Genomic DNA, 25,697 nt, shown 5'->3' with positions numbered 1-25,697 from the left:
ACGTAAATCTTCTCTTGTCTTGTCTTGTGCAATTTATTATTTTTCTCTTTCAAATATTTTTCCCTTCTATTAGCCTAACACGTTTCCTAATAGTTCTGATTGTAATAAGTTTTATTGAACCAACACCAGTGAAATTCTTCTGAAGTTACTTAGTATTTAAATATTATCAGCATTAGCATATAATGATGCAATAATTTGTACTGAATATCTTCCTACGACTTGACCAAAAAAATCTACCAATTGATTAACTACATTAAGGCTACAGAAAGAAATCCCAAATCTGGCAACTAATTACTTATTAAGGAGCTCCTAATCAACCTGATAAGGAAGGCAGCATAACATGGTTTTGCCTTTTACCAGCAAAATATATTACTGAGTAATCAATACTTCATTTGAAGGTCTCAAACTACTAGACATTGATGAGAAGTCTCAATAGAAGGACTTAATATTATAGCAGATATGTCCATTCTGTTGTTGGGCAAATTGAAGAAAGAAATTTATCATCTTTTGTCCTACCAAATTTGCATCTACCACAAATTCAAGGCCCCATATCAACATTTGCAATAGGTATCAGCACATGGCTTTGCCTTAGGTGGTTAGTGGCAAAAACTTCAGCTCCAACTCAAAGCATGTCTCCAGCCTCTTGTATATCAATTTATCCATCAAAAGTCCTTAAATTTCAAGTTCACTTTTTTGTTTCCATTCTTCTAGAGAAATGGCAATGCTAAGTACTAAGAAACTCATCAAGATGGCCAGGAGATAGCAGAAGTTCGATCACGGCCACACAGAGAAAGAGGATTTCGCTTCCAAGCAACAGCAGTGATGCAGACAGTTGTAGTACATCTTCATCCTCTATAGCTGGAAAAAGCCATTTTGTAGTATACATAACAGATCAAAGGTGCTTTGCGCTTCCTTTGGCTTATCTTGAAAATGAGGTCATAATTCAACTTTTAGACATGTCTGAAGAAGAGTTTGGGCTGCCCTATTATGTTACCATGTGATTCAGTCGTCACGGATTACATCATTTCGCGGATCAAGAAAGGTGTAGCTGCCGGAGATCTACACAATACATTGCTCCTCTCAATATCTTCAAGTTGCAGTTCAGCTTATTCATTGCACCAAGATTGGGAAAACCAGCAAAAATCAGCCACCATTTTCTGTATTTTTCATCATCATTCTAATTATTATTAGAAGCTCTAACAATGATTGCAAGAATATAGAACATCCAACATCCAAGTAGAATATAGAACATCCAACATCTAAAATGGTTAACAAAAGGTGCAGCGCAGAAATTTGGAAATGCCCAAATTGCAGAGAATCAGATATATCGAAACCTAGCAGATGAATCATATTAACGAAACTCAATTAGAGAATCATGTATATTGCACTACTAGCTTCCATTTTTTGCCTGGAAAATAGATGCTCAAAAAGACAATATGACAAAAATCCAATGATGAACAAAAGACATGCTTCGGAATGTTTCTTGCAACTTTCTGATTTTCACAGGACGAAGCACGGAATGATAATTATGAGATGCAGAAGAAAAATTCATGAATCTGCAACAGAGCTTACAGTTTGAAATTGGAGTAGCATTGCACATTGAACAATGAAATAGAATTAGAGTTCCCCAATCAATTTATTGGGGCATGTATTACAAAGTGTTAGGGAGGTGTGTCAGGCTAATAGACGAAAAAAATATTTGAAAGAGAAAAGCAATAAATTGCACAAGACAAACAACTGGATCTGACATGTATCTACTGACAACTCCAACTGCATGAGCTATGTCAGGTCTAGTGCAAACCATAACATACATCAAACTTCCTACTGCTGAAGCATATGGAACTTTGGACATGTACTTCCTTTCTTCATTTGTCTTAGGTGATTGGTCCTTCGACAGATTAAGATGGCTTCCGAGTGGAGTGCTTCTGGTCTTTGCATCATGAAAACTGAACCTGCTTAATACCTTCTGTATGTACTTTTCTTGAGACAATTTTAAGGTTCCTTCATACTTGTTTCTGCTAATCCTCATCCCAAGCATTTGCTTAGCTGGTCTTAAGTTTTTCATTTCAAACTCCTCCGCTAGTTGTTGCTTAACCTTGTTGATCTCATTTATGCTAGATCCTGCAATTAGCATATCATCAACGTACAACAGTAAAATGATATAGGATTTATCAAGATTTTTGATATAACAGCAATGGTCCATCTCATATCGTGTGAAACCATTATTATGCATGAATCCATCAAATTTCTTGTACCATTGTCGGGGTGCTTGTTTCAAACCATACAAACTCTTCTTCAACTTACACACAAGGTTTTCTTTACCAGAAAATTGAAAACCTTCAAGTTGCTTCACGTAGATGTCTTCTTCAAGGTCACCATGCAAGAAAGTAGTTTTAATATCTAGCTGCTCCAAATGCAAATTTTCTGCAGCTACGATGCTTAGCACCAACCTAATAGTAGTTAATTTGACTACAGGAGAAAAAATCTCAGTGTTGTCAATCCCTTCCTTCTGCTAAAAGCCTTTTACTACTAATCGTAGTTTGTATCTCTTCTTACCATCATGCTCTTTCTTGACCCTGTACACCCACTTGTTTTGCAATGCCTTCTTTCCTTTTGGTAACTCTGTAAGTATCCATGTTTTATTCTTTTGAAGAGAATTCATCTCTTCTTTCATGGCTAGCTTCCACTTATTAGAGCTTATCACCTGCATTGCTTCAACAAAATGCCCTGGTTCTCCAGCATCAGTCAGAAGTAAATAATGGAGAGAGAGAGTTAACCTATCACTACAACATTTAAGGCCTCCAGCCACCCCTGAAAAGTATAGCCTAAGATGTCAAGAAGTGTAGTATTTGATCAAAAGCAACACTTTACGCCTTTAGGCTACGCTTTTACGGGGTGGCCTAAAGAACTGTAACCTTTGACCTATGGCCACGCTTATTACGCGTCGCCTTAGAAGCCACGCTTCAAAAGTGTGGCCAATGCGATAAAAAAGCTATGCTTATATTTTCTCTTATAGCCACGCTTTTATGACGTAAAGCTACATGTTTGAAGCGTGGTCTTTGGTACCTTATAGACCACACTTTTAAAACATCGCTTCTAAAGTAACAATTATCAATCATAGCGCCAAATTGCCTGTCCCTATGGCCACATTTTCTAAACGTGTTAATTTTGTGTACGCTTTAAAATCATTTTTAAAATATTTATATTTACCACAATTGTGTGGTGAAGAAATTTTAGTCGCCTACAATAAATTCTGTATTCACATTTGTTTCAAGCATATACATTATGATCTCAAGCATTAAATAAGATAATAAGTAGCAGAATAAAAATAGGTCAAATGCATATACTTGAAATAGACTTGAACAAAGAAATATAATTTGTGTAGTACTGCCCATACTAATAAAGCACTATTTCAAGTTCACTAGCAATAAATGCTACAAAATAAAATTTATTCATATAAGTATCAATAATAATAAACATCATAATTCTTCAAAAAGTCTTCCCCATTCACTTCAATAGGTCAAATTGATTTGTAGCCACCACTTCCAATTGTAGCACCCGTATTTTCTTACACATTCAAAATAAAATTAAAAATTAGGAAAAAACCTACATATAGTATGCAGAGAACTTTGCCTAGATAACCCACAAAGTCAATACGAAAGCATATGCATAATAGTAGTATGTAGATCTGAAAAAGACAAGAATCATTGAATATCTTCATAAGCTTGCATAAACAGAGTCTCAAACCCAATCAACAAACTAATAAGGTGTCTATAACACTGAGAAAAGAATCAAACTGCTTACAGTATACACATGAAATAGTCAAAGCTGTCAGTTTATACCACAACAAACCATTCATCAAAACTAATTGAAATGCATTGAGAAAATTTGACAGTAATCTGGACTCCAGTTTAAGTAGATCTAATAGTACCTTCAGAACACACAGAAAGTGCGCGATCAAGAAGTTCTCTGTATTGAAAAATATTATAACAACTGATGTTAGGTTTCCAATAAAAAATCTCCACTATCATATTAGGCAAAGTCATCTTACCACTGCCAAATGTAGTTACTGAAAATACTTCTTTTTATCCTTCTACATGGAAGCCATGTCTCGTACAAAGCTGCTAACCCAACTAGAGGAATCCAAGGATGATTCACAACATACCATCTTCATGTAGCCTTAATTCTTCTTCAGCTAAATGATAAATTTTCTCCAACAGACCTTAGAGTTTTTTTGCGCTTTTCACCTTTGATAACACTGATTATCCATAAGATAAGAAAATTGACTGATCCTCAATAAAAGTAGTCCTAATGTTTTAATCTATGACAATTTGCTCCAAAATGACTACAGATAAGCAAATTCTTGTACAAGAAGAGGTGCATGCATCAAATTCAAGTAGCTTATCGATATTCAATTTAAAATATCAAGCCATTTCATACAACTTTTTATAGTCCTCTTCACCTCTTTATACTATTAGCATATATATACCAACAATCTGACTCTACATACTAATAAATGGGACAAAGAAACAGATATAGAAAACAAGTTAAAGTACATGATTAATTCCATGATTTGAAAATACAAAAGAGCAAATCAAGTAGCTAAAAGCCATTTCCAGATTATAGGTTCAAAACATCATGTATATATATATATATATAAACCTTCTGAAACAATTGATATCATTTGACTTTATATATTTTAGTTGTCAAAGAAATAATAGATTCACTTGGTATCATTGGAGAAGGCTTCCTCTTGTTCAAAATTTAAAAGTTCTATCCAACTCTTAAAAAATTTCCTGTTATCCTGTGGGCTCACTTGGTATCCTAGGACATTTTAAAAATCACTTACAAAAAATAAATTCTATTCCTGAAACATATTTTCCTTCCGTTCATTCATAACTAATGTTATTATGTAACACAGCCATCAAAAGCAAATAGTTTACCTTCTAAAAAAAGCAAATAATTTAGAAAAGTATGGTCTTGTAAGTTAACCTGAGGTATTTTTCGAGAGTGTGAAATATAAATACCTTTTCAAGACTCAGAGCATGAGTTGAGCCAGAAGAATGTGGTAGATTTTGGCCTCTCATAGCTCGTGCACTACTTGCATCAACATGTGAAGGAAGATTAGATCCGGCACACCCTTGTATATCATGAATATCCAGTCCAGAGTTATTTTGTACCAACTGAATAAAAAAGTTTCGCATTTCTTCTCTCATCATTTCCTTCATTTCTTCCTTCAGAGAAATCATTTCATTAGCATGCTTTTGTTTAAGCTTGTTGATTTCCTCATCTTTTTTCAGAGAGCTTATCGTGACCGATCTACCATAGCATCTAATCCGACCAGGCTGCTCCTTTCCAAACACAACCCTAACTGCATCATCTGGTATTTCTCCGGAACTTTGATGATTTTGAAGTTCAAACTGTCAAAAAAAAATTACTGAACATCACTTACAAGTCAAGATAGAATGAACACTAAAATAAGTTTCAACAAGTCAAGTTAGATTAATGTTCTTTATGTGAAAATCCCTTCAATCGAAGAGAAGAAACACACAACAAAATGACAATGAACATAAGAAAATAATGACAACAGAAGGTTCGTAGAGGAAAAGGGTTATGAGCTTGTTGTATTCCTTTAGTGATCTTGCAACAACTACAGTTTTATAGAGGAAACGCTTCAGCAAGCTCATAACCCTTTCCTCTACAAGTTTATAGTCAAAAATATTTAAAACTTATTAAAAACATCGTTAAAGGAGAAAATTGTTCCACTACTAGAATAAACAGTATTATATAAATAGAACAAAGAGGAGTTATTAAATAAATAAAAAAACAGTTTGATAATGATCCCTCTATAGGCATACTCAGAACTATGCAAATTAGTGAAAAATAGCAAAATGTCTAGAAACCTAAAGCACTTACACCTGTTTCACTCAGTCATGTTTCAATCTGTTTGATTTAAACTTGATTCTCACATCTCACTACAAAATTTGCCATTATGCATCTGAGTGTTGCCACTAAATTTACTTCTTGTAAACTGTTTGCATTATATACCATATCGCGCTGTAGCAATCATCTAAGAATGTTGGTTGTGGCAGAAATTAGAAATTCAGGAAGCGAGTCAAGCACCATAAAAGAAAAGGAGAGAAAAAAAATAGTCTTCTACAGGCCACTCAATAATAAATGAAATATTTCGCCCCGCCCCAACACTAAAACAATACGAGCAAGAGCTTATTCTTAGAGTTAATTGTCTAGAACTAACAAGGGACAGACAACCCCTAAGAACTCTTTTTGCTAAGTGTTAGAATCATAAGTCCAAAAACTTTGTTGCTTCATTTGTTTTGACAATTAGTTTGTCACATTCCCACAATTTTACTTCAACTCAATTTTACTTCAACTCTTGACCTTAAGATGGAAATGAATAACACGAACAATTAAAAAAAAATCAAAAAGTTTAATGAACCTCAAAATTTGGCCAAGAGTATCAATAGATTTTTCAGCGACAAGAATAGTAACCATTTTAATATGAAGTTTCACACAAACAAAACTGATTTTTGTTCCCAAGTACCCCCTTATTTTGTTGCCAGATTTTGTCAAATTATCACTGTTCATTATTTCACAATAACTTTTCAGTTTTTGTAACATTGTAAATATTTTTTAAAGAATAAAGCTGAAACATTACAAGAAACACATTCAGTTAAAGAGAGAAAAAAATATAATAACAAGATCTTAGCTTGCAACACGACTTACTATTGCAACTTGAGTATCTGTATGAACTTCCTTCCCTTTCTTTATACGGGTTGTAATAAACATTTCAGACTTTGATGGTTCCTCGTTGTTCTCTTTGGTTGCGCGCTACAAATTACATCAAAGAAAGTAAAAAACAAACATCAATGTGATACGATAAAGTACAAAAAGAAATGGAGGTCAGATTTTTTACAAAGTGTCGACTAAATATTACCAATGCCACGCGTACTCTTGCGAAATTAATAGGTCCCATTCGATGCCTCCACTTTTATTTTTTCCGATTTTCAGAATTTAATTGGCTCATAGCCTAACACCAAAAGAAGTATATTAATTAATAAATCAAAAAGTAAAAAAAAATATAATGCAACAGAGTAGAAATGCACAGTTTAATCTTACTTGAAAATCAAAAAGTAGAGGAAAAGGGTTAGCATCTCTATTTTTTGGTTATTGGCTAGCTCCCAGATCCTATCAAAATCATCTCTGCTTGATGCTTTCAATGAAGCAACTTACTTTATAAAACAAAATACAAGAAAAACTATACAAGCATATCTAATAATTAAATATTATTGAGCATCTTTAACAACATTCTAACAGTTTGCCACTATTACATTTTGGCGAAATAATTTACAGCCATAAATAATTACAAACTATGAACTATTACACTCAAAAGATAATCATTTTACATGAATATTTTAGCTCATTTGCCCAGAGGGTCAATCACTAAATAAAACCTTCAAATGAAGTCTCACCACAAAATTAACGAGCAAGCCAGAAAATTACATCAACCATGCTTATTTGGTCAAAGTAACTTTAGATCAGTTTCATAAAATTCTCGCACAATGATTCAAGTAAAACGTAAAACAAAGTGGTTGTACAACTGAAATTAAGTCAAAATAACCACCAAATTCAGAAGCAATTTCAAAATATTTTGAAATCACAAACTCAAGCTATATAACGCCCTACTTGTGAAACTTTTCGGTATAATTAGATCGAATGCAAATCTCAGTAAACGTATACATTGCAAAAATCGATTAAAGCTTTGACACCCAAAATCAAACAAAAAGATAACTTATTTTTCAACTCAAGAATATAAAACAAGGATAAAACTAAAAACTTTGATAGCCAAAAATTAAACAAAAAAAAAAATTCACTTCTATCGGCCCCAAAAAAACATTCAATAAGAAGCTAGACAAATTAAAATTTTAAGTATAAGATGGAACATCAATCAAAGATATCAAAAATCAAATAGAAAAGATTACTCTTTTTCAACCCAAGAATTTGAAATTAGTAAAAAAACTAAAACTTATACCCAGAAATTAAACAAAACAAAATTACTTCTTTTCAACCCAAGAATCAGAAATTAAAAAAAAAAAGTTAAAAACATTGAGTATAAAATGAAGACTATACCAACATACCCAGGTATATACATAATAGAAGATTATTTTTTCATCAGAAATCGGGAAAAAAAATGAAAAATCTTTGAGTAAAAGAAATACTAATCAATAGAGAAAGGATGGAGATTTGCTAGAGTGAGATTAATCTGGAAGAAGCAGCAATCAAAAGCCAGCAGCCGCGTAAAAAAAGCAACAAAGTTAAGGTAATGAGAAAAGAATTGGGAAACGTAGTATTCTAGGAGCTTGTGATTTCTTTGCCTTTTGAGTAGTGGGGGAGGGAAATATTTTCATTAACTGTATATTTGGGGGGGATTTTGAGAGAAATTTTTTATAACAAGTTTTTAGGTTACGCTTATAAATTGTTACATTTAGTATTAGAATATAACAACTCTTCAAAAACGTTGCATTATAATTAATAAGCGTTGCCAAATAATTTATAAATTGGCAACACTTTTATATTATAAGAGTAAGCTTTTTAAGTGTGGCCTTGCAAAACGTGGCCAAAGACTCTAATCAAAGACCACACTTTATAAGCGCATCTATAGCTATTTTTGGCAATATTTTTCGAGTGTTGTCTATAATTAGTGTGGCTATAGGCCAAAATTGTTGTAGTGCTATCTCGAGCATTCGTGACTCTTTTAGATCTCTTTAATGTAGGTTCACGATTAACTGATCCCGAATTTGATTCAAGTCCTGACTCCAGTTCTGGTTCTCCATATGATTCTATCTCTGGTTCTGGTTCTGATTCTGATCCAGATTCGGCTTCTGGTTCGGCATCTTCAATTTCAGATCCAGTTGTAGTCTCTCTAGCCACTTCATTTTCTGAGATTTCTTCTAACTCAACTGTTTCAGATGTATGTCTGCTTATACTGGTTGATTCTACTTGAAGCTTGTCTTTGTACATCATATTTCATTAAATGTGACATTCATGTGTCTTAGGATCTTTCTATTCTGATCATCCCAAAATCGATAACCAAAATTATCATCACCATAGCCAATAAAGAAATATTTCTTGGCTTTAGGATCAAGCTTATCTCTATCATTAGAGTTTATATGCACATAAGCAACACAACTAAAAAATTTCAGATGTGACAGAGTTACCTCCTTTCCTGTCCATACCTTCTTAGGAATTTCAAAATTCAGCGGTACAGAGGGTTCCCTGTTTATGAGCTAAGCTGCCGTGTTAACAGCCTCGACCCAAAAATACTTCGGCAATCCAGAATATATTCTCATACTTCTGGCTCGTTCATTCAGGGTTCTGTTCATCCTCTCAGCAACGCCATTTTGTTCCGGTGTTTCAGGAACTGTCTTGATCATTCTGATCCCATTCTTAGAGCAGAATGCTTTAAACTCTTGACTATCATACTCTCTTCCATTGTCAGACTTTAGATATTTTAACTTTGGATTTGTCTGATTTTCAACTTCAGCTTTCCATCTTTTAAAGGTAACAAACACATCAGATTTATTTTTCAGAAAATAAACCCATACCTTTCTTGTGGAATCATCAATGAAGGTGACATAATAGCATGAGCCTCCCAGAGAAGTTACAGGAGTTGGTCCTCACACATCTGTATGCACTAGTTCCAGCTTCTCTTTCTTTGGTGTCCTTCCCGCCTTTGAGAAACTAACTCTCTTTTGTTTCCCGTAAATGCAATCTTCGCACAAACCTAATTCAACATGCTTCATGTTTGACAACTTTTCTTTGGATGCCAACAACTTCATTCCCTTCTCACTCATATGCCCGAGCCTCTGGTGTCATAATATTGTATCATGATTATGATCAACTGTTGCTATAGTATCTTTCTGTATTGCAGTTACATACAGTGTTCCCTTCTTGAATCCTCGTGCCACAACCAAATTTCCTTTGGTTATCTTCCACGATCTGTTACCAAATATTGTTGTATATCCTTCATTGTCAATCTGACCCATAGATATCAGATTTTTCTTGAGGCCAGGAACATATCAGACATTTTGCAATTTCCATAGCGTACCTTGTGAAGTCTTTATATGAACTTCACCTTTCCGGACAATGTCCAGAGGTTCGCCGTCTTCTAGATAGACCTTCCCAAATTTTCCAACAATATAATTATGCAATAATTCTTTGCATGATGTAGAGTGAAAGGATGCACCTGAGTCCAGAATTCAAGATTCGACTGGACTGTCTGCATAACAAATTAGTGCATCACCGACTTGTTCAGCAATTGCATTTACTGAATTATCATCCTTGTATTGATCGTTCTTCTTCTTCTTTGACTCTCCACACTGACTAATGTAGTGACCCTCTTTATTGCAATTCCAACATATACTGTCTTTGCAATTTTTGAATTGCCCTTTTCTCCTTGACTTTGATCTGCCACGACTATGACTTTGTCCTCTTTTGTTGCTTCTCCCCCTGTTTTCGGTATTAAAAGCAGATCCTGGGGAATCACTTGTAACCAAGTCTCTAATATCATCCAATTTGAGTTTGGTACTTCCCAATGAACTGCTAACCGTAGTTACTGTTGCAGACCAACCCTCCGGTAGAGATGATAGTAGAATCAAAGCCCTGACTTTTTCATTAAATGTTATATTAACAGAACTCAACTGAGTTAATATTACATTAAACTCATTGATATGTTCCGTAACAGATCCACCTTCTGTCATCTTTAAGTTGAACAATTGACGCATCAAATAGACTTTATTTGAAGCAGATGGCTTCTCGTACATATTTGATAACGCCTTCATCAGGCCTGCAGTGGTATTCTCATTAATGATGTTAAATGCCACATTTCGTGTTAGGGTCAAATGAATCACACCAAGAGCTTGGCGATCTAATAGATCCCAATCCGCTTTGGCCATATTCTCTGGTTTTACCTCGGTCAGAGGTAAGTGTAATTTTTTCTGGTACAAATAATCCTCTACTTGCATTTTTCTGAATTCAAAATCTTTGCCATTGAACTTGTCAATATTAACCTTCCCTTCTTCCGATGCCATTTTTCACAAAAACATTTATGTGAATAGTGTCTATGAATAGTAACGACGATCAATAGTGTCGCACTATTCTTGTGAATAGTACCTGCACTAATACCGTACTTTTCTACCAGAATTACACTGTCTGTGCTCTGATACCAGTTGTTGGGAAGCGTGTCAGGCTAATAAAAGGGAAAAAATATTTGAAAGAGAAGCAATAAATTGTGCAAGACAAGACAAGACAAGAGAAGATTTACGTGGTTCGGCAATTTTTGCCTACTCTACGACCAGACAAAGAATAACTCTTTATTAATTGAAGAGAGAAAGAAGAAGTTGAGGGATGATCTGCAAATGAAAATGCATACCCCTTTTATAGGCATTTGAATGCCCTGGCGACATAAGCGCTTACATCATACGAATACCGATGTAAGCGCTTACATCATACGAATGTCGATGTAAGCGCATACATCATAAGAATGCCGATGCAAGCGCTTACATCATAAGTTCATCTCTTTTTGACTTTTCTTTCTTTTGTTTTGTCTACTTTTCTTTCTTTCACATACAATAACAGGTTTGCTACTATCACAAAGTTGATGCTAGTCATCAATGGCCAAAAAAACATACAACAAGTCGCCTATCTTTGTAAGGAGTGTTAGTAAACCATAAACATAAACAATATTTTTTTAACTAAAAGGGGCTGCACCTGAGATCATCTCGGTCACAGGCTGCCTACGTACCCCCACGAACAAATCCTTAAGAGGGGATCAAGCCCGCACGTAGTTCTGAATTTACATATATTACAAACCAATGTTCTATAATCAATCTATCTAATATTGTCGGGTACCTGCAATGTTCATCGAGTTCCAGTCTCTAGTTTCTTCAATCTCTGCATCAATGTTATTATAATCAAATACCGAATGTGTGGCTATGTCTTGAATGTTGTCTTTCGATGGGGTGTGCACAAAAGGGACAAGTAACCACTTTGCTTCTTTCTCGTCTTTGTTGCGGGCTGAATATTTTCGGCTAATTTCAAAAAAGAATGATTCAACAGCATGTCGGCCGTCCAACGCGAGCCCGAATTCTTGACTAGACAACTTCTCACAAATTGTTTTACCTCTGCTCACAGTTTTGCATTCTCAAAATTTGGTTCCTCAGACCCAATCCGGCGTAACACATCATCAGTCTTAGAATCAGGATTGGATGATCCCAGAGGGGTTTCCCAGTTATCAACTCGTACACCGTACCACCAAGAGCCTAGATGTCAACCTCAGGACCGTACTCCTGCTTCAGCATGGATTCAGGTGCCATGTACCTTTTAGTTCCTCTCAATCCCTGTTTTTGTGTCCAACTCTGTTCCAAAGTCATAGCGGGCCCGAAATCAGTGATCTTGTCAGCATGTACTCAAACTAGAAGACAGTGTTACCTCCTCTAGAAGAATGAGACTGGAGTGGGAGATTGATGGGGTACATCTCATTCAAAAGCCAAAGTAATAGGCATGTGCCTAAGGAAAATATTTGGCTGAGAATTTCTTTGGTTTGGTAGCCAACTTTGTTGAATTGTCAACATTGAAGAAAAAGAAGAAAAAGTGTTGTGCAAATTGTCAAATATAGTAGGATTAAGAGAGTGAGGCTTCGGCTATAAAAGGAGAGCTCCAGCTCTCATTTCTACACACCAACAAAGAGAGAAAGAAAGAGTGAGATTTCACAGACAAGGTATAAGAAAATAGTTTGTGAGAAAAATAGAGAGTGAGCGATATTGTAGTGAGGTGGGAATATCAAAAAGGGGTTATTTCTTTTGAGTGTTGTAGTGATCTTTGGAGTATTTTACTCGGATCTACAAAGTATAAAATTCCTTGCTATAGTGATATCAGTTGCTCGTCTCGGGACTGTGGTTTTTTCCTTATTCAAAAGGGTTTTTCACATAAAAATATTGGTATCAGTGTCACTCTTTTATTCTTGTTAATTACCGTATCTCGGTGCTGCGTTATTATTCCGCTTTTATTACTGTGAATATTATTTTTATAGGGGGTTTATTCCCAATAACTAGTATCAGAGCACAGATTCTGCTCGTTGATAGAAGTACTATTCACTGTCGGTAGTACTATACTCGGTGGAAAATAAATGTCCGGAGTAAAGTACGAGGTAGCAAAATTCAACGGAGATAACGGTTTCTCAACATGGCAAAGAAGGATGAGAGATCTACTCATCGAACAAGGATTACACAAGGTACTAGATGTTGATGCCAAAAAACCTGATACCATGAAAGCTGAGGATTAGGCTGACTTGGATGAAAGGGCTGCTAGTGCAATCTGGTTGCACTTATCAGATGATGTGGTAAATAACATCATTGATGAAGACACCGCACGTGGAATCTGTACGAGGTTGGAAAGCCTATACATGTCCAAAATGCTGACAAATAAATTATACGTGAAGAAGCAACTATACACCCTACATATGGGTGAAGGTATGGATTTTTTGTCACATTGAAATGTGTTTAACGGACTAATCACACAACTCGCCAATCTAGGAGTGAAAATCGAGGAGGAAGATAAAGCCATCTTGCTATTGAACTCGTTGCCATCTTCGTACGATAATCTGGCAATAACCATCTTGCACGGTAAGACTACCATTGAGTTGAAAGATGTCACATCGGCTCTTCTATTCAATGAGAAGATCAAAAAGAAGCCTGAAAATCAAGAACATACTCTATTCAATGGAGCTCGTAGGAAGTCTAAGAACCGATCCAAATCAAAAGCTAGAAATTGCTACAATATGGATCAACCAGGTCACTTCAAAAGAGATTGCCCAAATCCAAGGAAGGGCAAAAGTGAAACTAGTGGCCAGAAGAATGACGACAACACAGTCGCCATGGTGCAAAACAATGATAATATTGTCCTCTTCATAAACGATGAAGAGGAATGCATGCACTTATCAGGTCCAGAGTTAGAATGGGTGGTTGATACGGCAACATCTTACCATGCCACACCGGTAAGAGATCTTTTTTGTGGATATGTAGCATGTGATTTCGGCACTGTGAGAATGGGTAACACAAGTTACTCAAAGATTGCAGGGATTGGTGACATTTGTATCAAGACAAATGTCGGATGCACATTGATTCTAAAGGACGTGCGACATGTACCTAATTTGTGGATGAACTTGATCTCGGGAATTGCTTTAGACCGAGATGGATACGAGAACTATTTTGCAAATCAAAAGTGGAAACTCACCAAGGGATCATTGGTGATTGAAAAGAGGGTTGCTCGTGACACGTTGTACAGGACAAATGCAAAAATATGCCAAAGTGAATTGAACGCGACACAAGATAAGATTTATGCAGATTTGTGACACAAAAGAATGAGTCATACGAGCGAGAAGGGATTGCATATTCTTGCCAGAAAATCACTCATTTCTTATTCCAAAGGAACAATAGTAAAACCTTGTGACTACTGTTTATTTGGTAAGCAGCATAGAATCTCTTTTCAGACATCGTTTGAAAGAAAATTGAATATACTTGATTTGGTATATTCTGATGTTTGTGGTCCAACAAAATTAAATCGATGGGCAGTAACAAATATTTTATTACTTTTATTGATGATGCTTCACAAAAATTATGGGTTTATATTTTTAAAACCAAAGATCAGGTGTTTCAAATTTTTCAGAAGTTTCGTGCTATGGTGGAAAGGGAGACATGCCAAAAGCTAAAGCGTCTCCGAAGTGACAATGGAGGTGAGTACACTTCAAGGGAATTCGAAGAGTATTATTCGAGCCATGGGATCAGACATGAAAAGACAGTTCCTGGAACCCCCACAACACAATAGCGTAGCCGAAAGGATGAACCGCACCATTGTGGAGAAGGTGAGAAGCATGCCCAGAAGGGCTAAACTGCCTAAGTCATTCTGGGGTGAGGTAGTTCAGACAACCTATTACCTGATCAATAGGAGTCCATCAGTTTCGTTGGCATTTGACATCCCAGAGAGAGTTTGGACCAACAAGGAGGTGTCCTTCTCGCATCTGAAGGTGTTCGGTTGCAGAGCTTTTGCACATGTACCAAAGGAGCAGAGAACAAAGCTGGATGATAAATCTGTACCTTGCATATTCATCAAATATGGAGATGAAGAGTTGAGATACAGATTGTGGGATCCTGTAAAGAAGAAGGTCATCAGAAGCAGAGATGTAGTCTTCCGAGAAAGTGAAGTTGGAACTGCTGATGATATGCCAGAGAAGGCCAATAATGGTATAATTCCTAACCTTGTTACTATTGCTTCTACTTCTAACAATCCCACAAGTGCAAAAAGTTGGACCGACAAGGTTGCCGAGCAAGGGGAGCAACCTGGTAATGTTATTGAGCAGGGGGAGCAACTTGATGATGATGTCGAGCAAGTGGAGCACCCCACTCAGGGAGAAGAACAACCTCATCCTTTGAGGAGATCAGAAAGGCCAATGGTAGAGTCATGCAGGTACCCTGCCACAGAGTATGTCCTCATCAGTAATGAGGGGGAGCCAGAAAGTCTTAAAGAGGTGTTGTCCTATACAAAAAAAAACCAGTGGATGAAATTCATGCAAGAAGAGATGGAATCTCTACAGAAATATGACACGTACAAGTTGGTTGAACTTCCAAAGGGTAAAAGATCACTCAAATATAAGTGTGTCTTTAAACTCAAGAAAGATGGAAATGGCAAGTTGGTCAGATACAAAGCTCGATTGGTGGTTAAAGGCTTCGAACAGAAAGAAAAAAAAAGGTATTGATTTTGACGAAATTTTCTCACATGTTGTCAAAATGACTTCTATTCGAACAATTTTGAGCTTAGCAGCTAGCCTAGATCTTGAAGTGGAGCAGTTGGATATGAAAATTGCATTTCTTCATGGAGATTTGGAAGAGGAGATTTATATGGAGTAGCTAGAAGGATTTAAAGTAGCTGGAAAGAAACACATGGTGTGCAAATTGAATAAGAGTCTTTACGGATTGAAGCAGGCACCAAGGCAGCGGTACATGAAGTTTGACTCATTCATGAAAAGTCAAACGTACATAAAGACCTATTCTGATCCATATGTATACTTTAAAAGATTTTCTGAGAATAACTTTATTATATTATTGTTGTATGTAGATGACATGTTAATTGTAGGAAAAGACAAGGGGTTGATCGCAAAGTTGAAGGGAGATTTGTCCAAGTCATTTGATATGAAGGACATGGGCCCAGCACAACAAATTCTAGGTATGAAGATAGTTCGAGAGCGAATAAGCAGAAAGTTGTGGCTGTCTCAAGAGAAGTACATTGAGCGTGTACTGGAACGCTTCAACATGAAGAATGCTAAGCCAGCCAGCACACCTCTTGATAGTCATCTAAAGTTGAGCAAGAAGATGTCTCCTACAATAGTGGAGGGGAAAGGGAACATATATAGCTAGAGTTCCCTATTCTTCAGCGGTCGGAAGCTTGATGTATGCAATGGTATGCACCAGACCTGATATTGCTCATGCAGTTGGTGTTGTTAGCAGATTCCTTGAAATCCTGGAAAGGAACATTGGGAAGCAGTCATGTGGATACTTAGGTACCTAAGAGGTACTGTAGGAGATTGCTTGTGTTTTGGAGGATCTGATCCAATCTTGGAGGGATACATGGATGCGGATATGGCCGGTGATACTGATAATAGAAAATTCACTACTGAGTATCTATTTACTTTTTCAGGGGGAGCTATATCATGGCAATCTAAATTGCAGAAGTGTTGCACTTTCAACAACTGAAGCACAGTACATTGCAGCTACAAAAGCTGGCAAGGAGATAGTATGGCTCAAGCGATTTCTTCAAGAGCTGGAATTGCATCAAAAGGAGTATGTCGTCTATTGTGACAATCAAAGTGCAATAGACTTGAGCAAGAACTCCATGTACCATGCAAGAACAAAGCATATAGATGTGAGATATCATTGGATTCGTGAGCAGGTGGAGAACGAATCTTTACAGGTAAAAAAGATCACACGAGTGAAAATCCTGCTGATATGTCGACCAAGGTGGTACCAAGAGATAAGTTCGAGCTATGCAAAGAACTTGTCAGCATGCACTCAAACTAGAAGACAGTGCTACCTCTTCTAGATGAATGAGACTGGAGGGGGAGATTGATGGGGTCTATCTCATTCAAAAGCCAAAGTAATAGGCATGTTCCTAAGAAAAATATTTGGCTGAGAATTTCTTTGGTTTGGTAGCCAACTTTGTTGAATTTCTTTGGTTTGGTAGCCAACTTTGTTGAATTGTCAACATTGAAGAAAAAGAAGGAAAAGTGTGTGCAAATTGTCAAATATAGTAGGTTTAGAGAGTAAGACTTCCGCTATAAAATGAGAGCTTCTTCCGCTATAAAAGGAGAGCTTCAGCTCTCATTTTTGCACACTAACAAAGAGAGAAAGAAAGAGTGAGGTTTCACAGACAAAGTATAAGAAAATAGTCTGTGAGAAAAATAGCGAGTGAACAATATTGTAGTGAGGTGAGAATATCAAAATAGGGACCCGCGCCGTGAATGCGACTGGGCCCTAAAACGACGTCTTTGGTGTGTTTTTTAACTTCAATCTCCGGCATTCCTTTCCCATAACAATTCAAGCGATCAGCCAAACTTCCACCGGAGGCGTATTTTTTCTAACAATAAGTTGTAGAGGAGTACACCGTCTTCTAACGTGACTTTAACACCAAAACATGGAATAACATAAGGAGATTTTTCAAACATCCGAAGGAATTCCCTTTCATCTTGAAGTGACTGTGAGATCGACTCAACATGCAAGACTTTACCGCAATCAGTGATGGAATTCGACGGTGATCAACAGTACCATTGTTATCAGTATTATCAGTGGAAGCTAAGGAAACAAAACCAAATCCTCCTTTCCCCAACGTTCGCCCTCTCTTCCACATAACTTCTAGTACTTCTACTTCTTCCGCCATTAGAACCAACTAGGTTGTGTTGCTGCAATTTCTCTCAGAGAATCTGCTGCCTAGTGTACGCACTTCTTGTAAGTATTTTGGTTACTTAAAAACTTTGTTTCCTATTTTGTTTACCCTATTCCGCGTTTTAATTCCATTCCGTCTCCTCTCCTATTCAAATCTGGAGTACATTATTTGTTTTCCTTGTGAAAAAAGGGAAACTAATATTATTAGGAAACTTAATTAGTTATTTCCGACATTTCTTTTACTATTCTGAACAGTTAACTTTAGGCGCAAGTGTAAAACATATACTTTATTAGATTTGAGAAAATTATTTAGTAATTGCTAATATATCTTAACATTTATTTCAGATATTTCTTTTAGATAATAATTTTTTAGCAGTGAATTACCTATTGCTTCGAATTTTTCTTTTCGTTTCGGTTTATGAGAACTTTTTTATTTTTAGAGATTCAATTTGATTAATCTTCGAAGCTAATTAATTGGATTAGATTAACTCAATATTTTAAAGTTAAAATTTAGATATCCAAAAACTATATCAAAATAATATAAGTTGCAATTCTTCTCATATCAATATGATGAAAAAATATATTTCAAAATGTTGGTCAAAATTTACATAGTTTTGAATTTCGAAAAGCGAAAAAATTCATATAAACTGAGATTATGAAATACAATTTAGTGTTCTATTTTACCTCAAGATATGCATCTTCTTCTTTTTTTTGCGTGTGTGCGCACAAAATCAATTAAAATGTTAATACGCTTCCTCAATTGAGACTAATATTGTTAGGAAACTTAATTTCTTCTTTCCAATTGGGCATAATATATTGGGACCTCCGAACTTGACACTTTTTATTCATGATATTTTTACATATGTGTGCTACATTAGAAACATATTTACCCTCACTGTTTATATTTTAACTTAATTACAAGTTGATATACAATTTACCAATTATATACAAATTAGTATTAATGAGTATCTCATTATATTAGGAATTGAATAGGGAATTCCCTCTTCGCTCTCTCTCTCTCTCTCTCTCTCTCTCTCTCTCTCTCTCTCTCTCTCTCTCTCTCTCTCTCTCTCTCTTCGATCTCTCTTTCTGTCTCTCTCTCTCTCTCTCGCTCACTCTCTATCAGTATTCTTATATAGTTATATTAATATCTTCATGTGGATTAACTGAAGAAATGATACTAATGTTAAGTGAAAAAAAAGAGAAGATTAGTACCTAGCAAAGTTCTTGCTTCAGATCCTATGAAAACGAGGAATAAATTAAATAAGAAAGAAATTAGCTCTGATGAAGAGAATCATTTTAGTTATCATTCTTTTAGCTTTTTGGAATCAATAAACAAAATAGTATCAATTAAAAGCGAGTAGATTGAATTAGAAACTATGTTAATCTATTAAAAACTCCATTGACAGCCATTAAAAAGTTTCAAAACTTTGGATTCGAAAAGGAAATTTTATGAAATTTTTTGTTTGGATTGGGTGTTGTTGCAAATGATTGGGAATATCCGTTGGAGTTTATATCTCAAATTTGAGATAATTTGGTGAAGATTCGAGGCGGTTTTGGTTGAAATTTCAGATTGAAACTCAAAAAAGAAGATTTGAACAAATTGTATATATTTTGTATTTCGAATGTAGAAACGGTATACAAAATATCTACAACTTACATAATTGTATATAAGTTGTATATAAATTATATATAAATTGTAGTTTTTGACCGGATTCTGTACAAAAAATGTGTATTTATGTTGTAGATAAATTGTAGATTTTGACCGGATTTATATGTTTTTTGTAAAAAAACTTTTGTTACTTTCTGTAAAAATGAAAACTTAGACAAAACCGGGTATATAAGTTTAAAATCTTGTATATATAGAAAAAAGTCCCTTTATTCATTGCACATTTGAATTACTTTTGGTCCTAATAGTTTTTTTCCAAATCCTATTTTTACACATTAGTTACTAGAGGTAAATATTCTTAACTCAAAGTTCAAAGGTCTGTCTAGACGTCTAGTAATTTCAATTCCTCTCTGATTTTTTTCCTGGTAATAATTAAAATATGAATAGACTTCTTAAACTAAGATAAACACCAATTTCTTCATATCACATATTAAAGCAATTGAGATAGTACAAGCATAATACCTATCTACCCATGTAAATTCCACCAAAGAAAATAAATTAGACATGACAAAGGGCAATGTCTTAATTAAACTTGAGACAACAGTTTAACATTTGTAGGATAGACTTCAGCTTTGAGATTGGAAGCAAAAGCCTTATTAGCAAGCACAATGTTTACTGCTTCAGTTGGATGCAAGCCATCAAAATAAACATATGCATTCCTCTTTGAACAAACATTTCCTCCCATTTTGCATAAAGTTCCAGTTCCACCCACTTCACAACAAGGGTTCTTGGTATCACCAAAACCTACGTATAAAAATTAAACAAAAATAATGTTTTTTTTTTTATAATTGTGGTGTCCAAGTCAATTTGCACGTATTTTAACTAAATTCACGTTGTACCTGCTACCTTCAACTAATACAGGTGTTGGGTAGCTATGTCCAGTAAAGTTTGAACAAATTAAAAGAAATCACTTAATATTCTTATCTTATTGCCATTTTATGTCACAATTTGACTTGTACCTACCTCTCTGACTTATATTTGAAATGTACTTCATAGGAAGTGGGGGTGAAAATGTCTTACAAATCTTTACAAGTCTTTCATTTTGTAGAATATTTAATGGTAATATTGTGACTCTACTATTTGTATAAATGCAAAAAAAGTTAAATTATTAACTACCTGTATCATAAAAAAATCTAAACCTTTTTTTTTTTTTTTTTTTTGTGTGTGTGGTATTCTATGCTTTGTTACTCGAATTCTCCAAAAGTACTGTCGCATCCGTGTCGGATTCTTCAAAAATACACTAAGGTTGGAGGATCCGACACACAACCAACAACATTTTTGAAGAGTACGAGCAACATAGGTTCTATGCTCACGGGCATTTTCAAGCTTAAAAATTGTAATCTAGAAAACAAAGAGAGAAAGGGAGTGAAAATTAATGCTGACCTTTAGGAGTAGGATTTTGTAAGATATCCATAATGACCTTGTAAGCATTGACAAAGACAAGTTTAGAACCAGACATTTGAAGCCTTATGGAATCAACCAAACTCCTCAAGTTAGCATTGAAGAGAAGTGCAGCTCTATTCAGACTTTCTATGCAGCCAGTGGTCATGGGATTTCTAGCCCTAGCCATTGGGCTGCACCCATTGGGATATAATGCCATGAGCACAAATCTCCTAGCTCCCATATTATACAACCTCTGCAAAAAAATATGAAAATAATACTTATAATGTCATGAACGGGAATCTTGGAGCACGTTAAAATTATTTTCGTGTGACCTATAGGTTAGGGGCGTATGTAGTGTGATAAGAATATGTTCATTTGAACCCATAACTTTCTACGCAGAGTAAAAATTTATATGTAAAATTTTATTAAAATTGCAAAAATAGTAGAAATGAACCCATAACTTTAAAAAAATATAATGGATTCAATGCTTGAAAACTTAAAAATTAAACCCATAGAGTTCAAATTCTAGATCTGCTTCTGCTATAGGTCGTGGGTTCGAATCGTACAAGCAACTACTAATGTTTCCATTAGAGTAAGTTGTGTACATCACATCTTTAACGGTGCGGCCCTTTTCCGAACCCTGTGTAAATACGGAATGCTTTGTGCACCAGATTACTCTTTTTTACTTATTCATTTACTATAGTCACAATAATTTTAATTCAAGATCCACCATATTTTAGTCCAGATTAGTCGAAACCCTAATGCTGATACCGAATATCGGGTGAGAAATAATCATTTTAAAAAAAGCTACCCAGGGGTAATCAAACAAGCATTGAACATGAAAGAGATAAAAATGACAAAAATATGAAAGCATACTTTAAATGCATACCTTGAGTTGGTGAGAGAGTGTAATGGTCAAATTTGCAGTGAAATCTTGAAGACTGACATTGCTATTTGATAATCCCAGGAAGTAGTTGAGGGAGTAGTCATTTCCTCCACTTCCCACAACAAACAAGTAATGCTTCAGTGATTCACTGCTTTTGCAACCTAGCTGCTGCTCCAACTCTGGCAATGTCACATTCTCAAAGTTCCTGATTTGCTGATTTAAACTAATCACCTCCCCCTGAAAAATTAATTTTAGAAGAAAAATATTAGTATTCGTTTCATCTCATTTTACATGATACTATTAGTTCTATCATTTAAAGAGTCAGATTATTCTTTTATTACAACCTTTAAAATAATTTCAAAATAACTTTTTAATCACTGAAACTCATTGAAGCCAAAAGGGAATATTCATTTTCGGCGAGGCAAACCTGGGTGAAATTAAAAAAGAATCAGATTTAAAATTGGTAATTGAAAAATAGCCACAGTTTCAAAAGTAATCGAAATTTAGCCATTTTTCATGTAAAGATAAATCTGAACGAAAACACTGTTTGAAATTCAGAAAATATTCCAGCATAATATACTGGAGTTCCAGTATAATATACCGTACTTCCAGCATAATATACCGAAGTTCCAGCATAATATACTGGACTTCCAACATAATATACGGGAAGATCATATACAGATTTTTCAATCTCTAGTATATTATATTGGAACTTTCCGTGTTGCAGCAAAATAGTGACTATTTTTTAATGACTTTGCAAACGCTGGCTATTTTTCAATTATCAGTCCGAAAACTGGCTAGCCCGTGCTATTTTAACGGCAAACCTCTCACAATCACATTCTTGCCCAATTATAGTAGCCGAAGAATTTGGTAACATTTAAGAAAAATGTGACTGTGAGAGGTCAGGATTTTGGTAATATATTAGGATATTACTAATTGAAATGGAGAAAGAGGGTAAAGGGCATAGTATCAGATTAAGGGACCATATATAGTAGATGAAAGTTTCAAATGCAGAGGTTATAACCCCCCCCCCCCCCCTTTTTGTTTTTTTTTTTAATATAATCACATTTATGCTCTAACTTTTCATGAAAATTCTTTTAATTGTGTCATTTTCAGTTGCTATGTTGGTTCCAAACCCTATCTGCTAATAGAAACAAAAGAGAAAGTCAAACCTTACTCTTAACAAGTTGCTTGCTTTTTGTCAACGCACTAGTGAATATGAAAAACAAAATGAGATTATTATTGATGGATGTAGGTTTAGGGCATAGTATGTTTGGCAGAGGTGGACCCAAGAATACCACGGTAGCGGAACATCATGATATTCGACGTGAATTTATCATTGATCATAAAGATTGGTACGGGGCTTATACTAATATTTGACTATTTCTTGAAGACATTTGCAAGTATACTGGAGCTTTTGTCGAAGTTTTCGGGTGCCGATGAACCCTCTCCTTATAGTGTGTGTCCGCCTCTTTTGTTTGGTATGTTATTTTTTACGTATCAAATGTTGTTTTTCTCTTAATATACTGTCTCCTATTAATTATATTATCTGTCTTTTAAAATATTCGTACAACCCTTTAAAAAGACTTTTAATAATCTCTAATCATAAGAATTACTTGTTTAACTACCCGTCATCTCACTCTTAAATATTTTATTTAATTAATATTCCACTAATTATTGGATCACTAAGGGTAAATTTGAAGGAAAAACAAACTTTGTGTCTCTAAACCATCAAATATTTTGGAAAGAATTTGCAAAAACAATTCATATTTGAGACCGGAGTTAGTATTATTTTGATGAATCATTAATACAGATGCAATTAATAAGGTAAAGGCGTGTTAACTATTAGTTGAAACCTGCTTGGCTCTACCATATGTCATAATCTCGAATCGTCTAAAGATTTTTTTCTGTTTTGAAAAATTCTCGGGAAATCCACGGCCCTATCCTTTGTGTTCACTGTGTAATAACTCGCAAATCACATAAAAGATATAAATCGTACTAGGCAAGTCCGGTACTACGAGCTCTGACTGAGGAGGCTACCGGTGAGCCGAATGAATCCTAACTCTCCCATGCGAGAAATCACTCACATAACCAACTCAGTCAACCGTTACCGGCAAATCGTGTGAGGGTGATAATTATCTTTCTCTAATTAATTATTTCTTGAAAACAAGCAACAAGAAATTAAAAGAAAAATTTAACTACTTACAGCAACTGCACCAGTATTATCAAGAATGCCAGAACCTCCAGATGCAAAGTTGACACCATTAACAATCTTACTTCCTTTAGTTTCAGGATCATTGAAATTTGGAATATAAACAGGAAGCTTTAGATGTTCTCCAATAATGTCAATTACATTTTTGCCATTTGTGAATCTTCCAGAAGGCCCTAATAAAGGAAAATCTATACCATAAGGCAAGTAATTTGCCTTAGCCAATGAGTTTAAAAGAAAATTGTTATTCCCATTGTCAACTAAAGAGCTTCCAAATACAAACATCCCTTGAACTTTAGTACACTCATTTGCTGTAAATTTGCACTCACAGCTGCATGTAGAAAGAAGAGAAAACAAAGAGAAGCTTAAGATAAGAAGAAGAAATGGAGATTTTGTCTTTAGAGCCATGTTGGTAATTTCTTTTTCTGCTAAGTATAATTGGGGTTGTTGTCTTCGGTAGAGTACCTTGTCTTGTTATATACTAGCTATTTAATGCTGTTGAATGTCAACAAAGGAAAAAAAAAATAATTGATGAAAAGAGGAGTAAGAAATAGGAGTAACAAGAAAATTAGTACTTTTGAGAAAAATATATTTAAAACACTTTTTAAAAGCTTGGTCAAACACTAATTGCTACTCAAGAGTCCTTTTCAAATTAATTAGTCAAACATAAACTGTTTTTCACCGAAAATACTTTTGAGAAAAACACTTCTAAAAGTAAGCTGATTTTAAAAGTTTGGCCAAACAGGCTATAAACAGTCACTACTATCATATACTAAAATATTATTAAAAACGTGTAAGAAGCGTAGGATGACTCTCGTGTTACAAGTTATTCATAGAAAAAGACAGAGAAAACACTAAATTATTTTAAGATAGGTATTATATTTTTGAAAATGTATAAGTTTTTTCAGTCAATTGTGTTATGGCAGCAAGCTAATCAGTCTTGTTTTGCCAAAAAAATTCTTTGTTTTCCTCTTTAGTAAATAGATAAATAGCATTGCAGCCCATATTTAAGCAAGATTAAGGTACAGGTAAATAAAGAATTGCAGCTAAGCAGTCGGCAAAGGGGAAATTCAGCATGCTGAAGAAACGCATAGAATGATAAGGGCGATTCACCACCTTAAAAAAAAATTATTTTCCAATTATTGTCAAATTTTCTACTTCGACAATTCTGTTGTAAAAGAAAAAGGAAATTGGCGTTGGCAATGCTAAGAGTCAGGGACAGAGTTAGAAGTCCGGTACGGGTTCGATCGAATCTAATAGTTTTTGTTTAAATAGTATATTTAAATTAAAAATAATTATTAAATATGTACAAATATTAAATTTAAAACTCAATTATTAATACTGAAAATCATCATTTTATAATCCAAATTTCATAAAGTTGAAATTCTACCTCGCGTCCAAATTCAATGGTTTCTTTGGGTTGATATAGTTAGGATGGGTTTCTCGTCCTCCTCAATAATCTTTTTTTTTTATTTTTTTATTTTAAAAAAGAAAAAGAAAAAGTATTGACTTATTCTAGAACGGTGGATAAACAGTTGAGCA

At 34.9% G+C, this 25,697-nt stretch overlaps 2 protein-coding genes and 1 pseudogene across 3 annotated transcripts; all 3 read right to left on the bottom strand.

The window, feature by feature from the left end:
- Positions 1 to 279: 279 nt before the first annotated feature.
- Positions 280 to 8,386, bottom strand: LOC107770588 (uncharacterized). Of its 2 annotated transcripts, XM_016589910.2 has the most exons (5): positions 7,138 to 8,386; positions 6,956 to 7,048; positions 6,745 to 6,849; positions 5,028 to 5,420; positions 280 to 4,258 (listed from the first exon to the last, which is right to left on the bottom strand). In XM_016589910.2, exons 2-5 carry the CDS (start codon positions 6,992 to 6,994, stop codon positions 4,244 to 4,246), a joined length of 552 nt encoding a protein of 183 aa, XP_016445396.1. In that variant the 5' UTR covers positions 6,995 to 7,048; positions 7,138 to 8,386; the 3' UTR covers positions 280 to 4,243. The 2 variants fall into 2 exon arrangements, with proteins under 2 accessions (XP_016445396.1, XP_075099399.1); XM_075243298.1 differs by lacking the exon at positions 280 to 4,258 and having other exon boundaries at positions 4,677 to 5,420.
- A 3,551-nt stretch (positions 8,387 to 11,937) lies between these two features.
- Positions 11,938 to 18,003, bottom strand: LOC107770587 (mitogen-activated protein kinase kinase kinase 20-like; annotated as a pseudogene).
- Positions 18,004 to 20,082: 2,079 nt separating this feature from the next.
- Positions 20,083 to 24,601, bottom strand: LOC107770589 (GDSL esterase/lipase At1g29670-like). The gene is made up of 4 exons (XM_016589912.2): positions 24,153 to 24,601; positions 21,950 to 22,183; positions 21,061 to 21,313; positions 20,083 to 20,421 (listed from the first exon to the last, which is right to left on the bottom strand). The coding sequence occupies exons 1-4, from the start codon at positions 24,561 to 24,563 to the stop codon at positions 20,204 to 20,206; spliced, it is 1,116 nt and encodes a 371-aa protein (XP_016445398.1). The 5' UTR covers positions 24,564 to 24,601; the 3' UTR covers positions 20,083 to 20,203.
- Between the last annotated feature and the right edge of the window lie 1,096 nt (positions 24,602 to 25,697).

The sequence above is a fragment of the Nicotiana tabacum genome, chromosome 22 (assembly GCF_000715075.1).
Source record: "Nicotiana tabacum cultivar K326 chromosome 22, ASM71507v2, whole genome shotgun sequence".
NCBI classification, from domain to species: Eukaryota; Viridiplantae; Streptophyta; class Magnoliopsida; order Solanales; family Solanaceae; genus Nicotiana; species Nicotiana tabacum.
The sequence above is the reverse complement of the archived record's forward strand: the minus strand, read 5'-3'. Positions and strand labels throughout refer to the sequence as shown.